General features: G+C 46.1%; 1 protein-coding gene across 3 annotated transcripts in view; it reads right to left on the reverse strand.

Annotated features, from left to right (window-relative positions):
* DACH1 (dachshund family transcription factor 1) overlaps nt 1-5,015 on the reverse strand; it is a 485,967-nt gene extending 480,952 nt beyond the window's left edge. For 2 of the 3 annotated variants that reach the window (XM_049853405.1, XM_049853407.1), the window contains exon 1: nt 3,546-5,015. In XM_049853405.1, coding sequence (XP_049709362.1) covers nt 3,546-4,375 — 830 coding nt within the window. In that variant the 5' untranslated portion in view covers nt 4,376-5,015. The remainder of the gene's footprint in view (nt 1-3,545) is intronic. The other variant, XM_049853406.1, reaches the window with a different exon arrangement.
* Nucleotides 5,016-6,868: the final 1,853 nt, after the last annotated feature.

A 6,868-nucleotide genomic window follows, 5' to 3' on the forward strand; every position in this document is an offset into this window, starting at 1 on the left:
AATTTTAGATAAAACAATAGGACAGAGTCACTCTATATTACCTGAGTTCACACAAAATTGAACCCTAACTCAGATCTACAAACAAGCCATTGATTTATACAAACAGAGACTTGACCATGTACATAATTACTTTTCTTATTTTTGTTGTTGTTTAATGATTGCCAGTTAATTAACTGACCTCTATTGCAACAACCAAGTTCATGCAACTAATGTTTAGTTTAAAAAATAAAATTGGAGGAAACAGATCAAGGTTAGACTTTGTCCTTTGACAACTTTTAAATACATTTCCTTACATTTTCTTTCATGTTTTGAGATCCTTACTTTTAGCTTTCCTATCTGGCAGGTGATATTCTCTTTTTCATTCATCTCTTTGTGGTAATGACAGATGGTTTCAGCATTTATCCTAGTTTTCATAGCTAGCATATTGATGCAATAGCCCCAAGCAAATTAATTCCACTTTAAGGTTTGCTACAAACTTACTGAGCCACTTTAAGCAAGTTTCTGAACCTTTCTTTCTTTAGCATAATTTTTGTTCCTCAGACTCCCTGATATCTAGAAGAATGTCTGGTAAATGCAATTGTGAGACATAACTAGATATATTTTGGAAAAAAATTATGTATGTTCAGATTTAAGGTTTCTTGTACACCATATATTATTCTATGTGGTTTGCCTTTTTGCACAGTTTCTCTTATCCACTACATAAATTATTCCCTTTGATAGTCTCTTAAGTAGCCAGAGGAGAAAGAACAAGAGTGAAAGAAATCAATATATCTAGATGAATGAAAAAAGCTCTTAATAGCAAAGGCATAAACTGGACTTGAATGACAAAAGTAACTTTAGTTCCGTAAGTTCAAGATTCAAAACATTTTAATTTATTGCTTTTGAAGTTAGAGAATAAAACAAAAATACTTGTAATTGACATTAAAACAGAGTAGTACCTTAAGATGCATTATAAGTTTTCTATTTCTCAGATGAGTGGCAGAGCTAGGAAAACCTAGGTACATACCTGCAACTGTACACCTTCTAAGGTTAATAACTACAATATCTGCATATAATTAAGTTTGAGTAAGCTGTGTAGTCATAAAAGATCCAAAGGCCATAGTAAATAAAAAAATTTACTATATTTTAACTTAAAAATAATCTGAAATAGACTTTTAAAACAACACATTTACTTGCAAAGTATTAAGACCAGGTGATTGAAATATAATTCGTTAATTAGTGTAGTGATGAGATATGAGATATTTTTGAAGGGTAAACTGTTCTACTGTGTTTAACTTGTCTTGGTTCTGTAAATTTAAAATCAAGAGCTATCGTTAATCTCAGATTTAAAAAGAAAGCTTACATAAAAAAAACCTAGTTAATAACTTTGAAAATATACTACAACGATGTGAGGAGAACTTAAATTCCAAAGTCTTGATACAAAATTTCAGGGAAAAAAAGGAAAAGAATAATCATAAGAGGTGTAACGCTACCTGTTTTACTTTGATTACAACGTTGCATTCATTGAAGGAAGTTTCTCGAGCAATGTTTTTGCATATATGGAATGGTCATTGATTATTACAGTACTGTGTGTGCTGTAAGAAACACACAAAGAGGATGCAAGGACAGAGCGAACGTTCGATTACTAAAGAGAAAAACGCACTTCACCAATTCACTACATACACAGACAATTTTATAACACCCATATCTGAACTGGTTTTCAAATTTCAGCTACCATCCTTTATATAACAACTTCCTAAGAATTTTCTGCCCCGATTCAACTAGTTTTAATATAGATTTTCGGCATTTTATCTTCTGGACGTTTAAAGTATTCCAATTATCCGAGTAAATGACGTTTAGTCATCAAGATTTCCCGCAATCTTCACTGCCACCTGTCTATACATTTGGGCGCGCGCGTACACACACACACACGATTCACACAAAGATAGAAATGAAGGTTCAAAACTCAGACACACACCCATGCCCCATTTGCGAAGAATGGCAAACAAATAAGAGAAGAAGTTCCTGGCTAGGTCAGATGGTTTGATGTTAGCATCTTTTTCGCCTTACACCCTTCCGGGGGCACTAGCCAAGAGATTTTTTTCTAAAGAATAAATAGTTCTGAGCTTGTTCACCCCTGTTTCCTTCTGCTTTTGTCCTACCCCTCTTTCCTTCCCATCCCAGGTTCCCTAACTCTACTTGGAGCACCCAGTCTAAAAATGTAAAACCTAATTGCTTCTTCCTGTCTTTAAACTTATTTGAAGAGCACCGAAAACCCCGCACAAATTTTTGCGCGCAGTCCCCTTGCGCCCGCTTAAGGGTTCCAACTTTCCCTACTCGTTCTCCCCGGCATCTCTAAACTTTTCGCTCTGCGTTCTCTGCAGTCAACGGTGGGACAAGACGGAACTGGGGTGAAATGAGCATTTCTACCCCGAAACTGACGAATTGCCCCACTCCCGCCCCCTCTCGGTAGGTCCTCCCCCACTGAGCATTCATTAGCATAAAACTAGTCCTGCCCGGGATCCAGTCCGGCGACTTCCCGGGTGCGCGCGCGTGGCCAGGCTGAGGAGGTGACGGCACCGAGGATTCAGGGCCGCAGAGCATCCGACTGCAAAGCCTGCACCTGCTCTTTGGGAGAGCGACTAACCTTAGAAATAAATAAATAAATAAATACATAAAACTTTGGAAAGAGAGAAAGCAAGCGAGCGAGCTGTGGTCTTCCTCCTTTCCCACCCAGGCTACCAAGAGTCTGGGGCACCCCGTCACCTCCTGTACGGAAGGAACGCCGCTGGTGCCCTCTGATCTGCCTCGGGGCAAACTTACTCCTTTATTGCCTGTGCACACGCATACGCTCACACGCGGACACACGGACACACGCGCGCACACACAGACCCCTCCCCTCGGCGGGCTCCCCTGGGGGCTCCGGGAAGAACCCTCTGCGGATCCCCGGGGACTGCTCTGAGCTCCTCGGCCTCGGGCGCCCTTCCCCTCTCGACCTCCAAGTGCCCTCCCCGCTGCGGTCCCACTCGCTCGGCTTCCTCACTGGCCCCTCCCAGAGCGCGTCGCCCGGCTCCTCGAACCCGGCTGAGCCGGGTCACGACCTCCTCCAGCCCCCAGGACCCCGCTCGGCGCCGCCGTCCAGCCCGACTGGTGCCCCGAGCCTTGCCGCGGAAGCCAGGTCCCGGGGAGCGCACGCTCGGACAGCAGCGCCAAGAGGGTCCCCAGACGCCAGCGCGTCCCGAGACAGGGGCTGTGGCTCCCAGAAAAGCGCGGCCTTTCCCCTTCCTACCCACTTCGCCCCGAGGCTTGGGGTTCCCGCATCTCCACAGCAGCCAAGCCCTGGCACCTAGGCCAGCAAGGGGCGGACCGGGCCGGAAGAGCAAGACGTGGGCAGGGTGAGGCGCCAACTTCTCGGGGTCGGGCGCGGCTGCTGAGCCCCGAGAAAGGGGAGGAGAGGGCCGCGCTCTCCGGGGCGCGCAGCTCGCGGGCACGCGGAGCGAGCGGCGCCGGGAAAGGGGTGAGGGAAGGGCGAGGAGGCGGGCAGGAAGGGGCCCCCAGTTCTTTACCTTGCGTTGGTGCAGTCATTGTAGAGGGTCTCGAAGTCCTTCCTGGAGATGAGTTTGCAGCGGTTCACTCCGGGCTGGATGGCGCCCAGTCCCCTCAGGATGCGAACCTGTTCCACATTGCACACCACCGGTGTGATCTCCAGACGCTTCAGCTTGGTGTAGACCGTGTGCAAGCCCCCTACCAAGTGCTTCAGGAACAGGTCGAAAGCCTGGGGCAGGCAGATCAGCTCGCAGCCCTCCACCGTGAAGGAAGCCACTTTGGCCCCCCTCAGATCCACCATTTTGCACTCATTATTCTGGGGGGTGTTTTCCACTGGGGACGGGGTTGAGTACACGGGTTTCCCGGGGAGGGGGCCGCAGCTGCTGCTACTGCTGCTGCTGCTGCTGCTGCTGCTGCTGCTGCTGCTGCTGCTGCTGCTGCTGCTCCCGGTGCTCGCGTTGATGGGGGTGCTGGAGGCGCCGCCGCCGCCAGCGCTAATGCTGCCGCCACCGCTGCCGCTGGTGCTTGCGGCCGCCAGGCTGGGGTTGCAGTTGCTGCCGCCGCCGCCGCCGCCGCCACCGCCGCCTCCGTTGCCGCTGCTGCCGCCGCCGCCTCCGCTGCCGCCGCCGCCGCCGCCGATGGAGGTGACTGTGGCCGCCGCCGCCGCCGCTATGGGCTCTGGCCGGAACAGAGTTGGCCCTGAGGCCGCCGGGGGCCCGATGGACGGAGCAGGAGACGAGGTCGCCGAGGAGGTGGAGGTGGTGGTGCCGGAGGAGGAAGCAGACGTGGAGATCGGGGGTTGAGGGGGGACCAGCTGGGTCGGAGGGATCAAAGCCGCCGGCACTGCCATGGTCACATATAAGGGGAAACAGAAGGAGAAGCGAGGGGAAAAGTTGCCACACACCCCGGGGAGGGGAAGGGTAAAAAAGAGGAGAAGGAGCTAGGGGCGGCAACACCAACAACAACAACTCTAGGAGAAAACGAGGAGGAGAAAGGGGAGAGAAGGGGGGAAAAAAGAGATGAGGGTAAGAAAGAGCGAGCGCAGGAGGGGCGAGCGCGAGAGGCACTCTGGAGAGAAACGCACAAAAGTGTCCCGCAAGTCGAAATGCGAGTCCTCTCCGGGGGCTGGGAACGGGGGCTGCTTTGGGGGGGAGGGTCAGGGGCAGGGAGGGTCGGCTGTTGTTGTGTGGGTCCCGCTCTAGTACAAAGTTAAGGATGAAGGTGAAAAGGAGGAGGTTTGAAGGACTTGGGTTCTCCCTGGCAAGTACATTGATCAAAGATTGAGAGGGGAATGACAGAGAGAAAATGAGCTGAAAAGTGCAGGCTGCCGGCTGGACGAGTTGTTGTTGTCACACGGTGCAGAGGGGAGGAGCTCCGGAAACTTGAAATACCCTTTGAAGCCGCAAAAACCTCACTCACTAGTATTAACCCAAATTATCCAACCAGGAACTGGGAGCAGAGACTCCGAGAGCGCGAGACACAGAGGGAGAGCAAGTGTGCGAGAAAGGCAGGAGGGGAGGGGGTGGGTAAGGAAAGAATCTGGGGGAGGGACGAAGAGGAAAAGCCGGGGACACAGGAATAGCGATGGGAAAAGGAGACACCATCTACTTCTCTTCTACTACCGTTAGATCGCATGTCTAATATTCCATTTTGCCCGCGACGACTCGAGTTTTTTTTTTTTTTCCCCAAAAGCTTGCAAGTAGTCTGCTGCCAACATAAAGAGGAGCCAGAGCGCTCCGAGCACTTTTTAAAGGGATTTAGGATATACCTCCTTGCGTTTTGCAATGAGCATAAACGAAAATATACCCCCTCACTTCATGATTGTTAAGAAATTAATACGAAGAAAATTCACGTGTAAGCAAAACGTATGTTTTATACAACTGTTTTGTCTTTTATTTACTTGATTAAAGATAATGAACATTCCAGATAGGACAGTTTTGAAGTTGCGGGGAGCAAAAAAGTCCAAAAATCTCCTAAGAGTATTGGAATACTCTGTATTCAATTCCTTATTTTCTAATATTTGTGGAAAGAAACGCTTTTCCATGATGTGGCTCTGTCGGAATACTTCACTTTCGCTCCAAAGGGAGGTCAGAAATGCCTGTTATATCACGTTATATCTAGAGAATTCGAAGAGATCAGGCACCCTTGAAGATTTAGAAAGTAGGAGACGAAAAGACACTGATTTTTCACACCCCAAACTCTATAATTAATTCACCTGTCTTGCATAGTAACCAAGTATCCTTGAGTCCTTTAAGACCCAAGGCTAGTTGCCAGTGTGCTATTTGAATTATATATTTATATATAAGATATATATATGTATATATATATATATAAAAGTATACATTTTGGGAAAGTTTTTTAGTTTATCAGTGTAAATGTGCTTTGTAAATAATAACAAAAACAAAGCTAACTAGTTGACTTGTAAAGGCAGAAAGAATAGCTACATTTAAAAAAATACATCAGGCTGAGTTTAGACTGATTGGCTTCCCTCCTTTCTCTCTCCTTTACATCCCTTTCCTAACCTGTTGCATGGAGGTTTTTATTCAAGGACTTCTGAACAAAGTGATTTGAGCCTAGGTCAAATCAGTTCTCGGCTTTCATCTCTAGGAGTCTTAAATAATTAGGCTTCCAACTTGTCTACACACGTTCAGTAACTTCCCGAGATACGAAACAATGTTTTAGCATTTGACATATTTTTAAAATTAACTCTTAGCAGTAAGTGCACAGAATTGGGAAATTTCACAATGAAATTTCTGCCATTTTGCTGTTAAACCATTGTCATAGTTCTCTTTTTCATTTTAATTCCTTAAACTTTTTGAAATTCAGTGCCAACAGGTACAGGAAATATCTACAGAGAGATACACATTCTTGACTAATTTGGGTTTGTGCTAAACTATCTGGGGTCATAGCAGTTATATCAGGTGGCTTTCCTAGGTTATAAGAATTCAGAAAATTGATTGTTGAGGGAAAGTAAATAAACTTCGACAAGGAGAGAGAAATTGTTTGGCCTAGTTAATGTATTTTAACATATACAGAAATAATTCATGTTAATTTTCAGTCTTCATATATTTCCTCAATTAAAAACCTTAATTCTATATGTAACACATCCCATGAAAACACATTGTGTGTGCATATTTTGGAAAATACTGTCTTTTAAAAATAAATACCACTTACCATGTTAATGGGGGGGGGCAGAAGGAAGAAGGAGAAACTAATTTTTTATTGGAATGGCAAGCACAACTATATTAAAACCTGGAAAAGTTTAAAATGCTAAAGAACAGTTTTATTATTTTAAAGTCTAAACCTACAAATAGAAAAAAAAGAAGGGGGGTGGGGGTAGGGA

This window comes from Elephas maximus, chromosome 14 (genome assembly GCF_024166365.1).
Source record: "Elephas maximus indicus isolate mEleMax1 chromosome 14, mEleMax1 primary haplotype, whole genome shotgun sequence".
NCBI lineage: Eukaryota > Metazoa > Chordata > Mammalia > Proboscidea > Elephantidae > Elephas > Elephas maximus.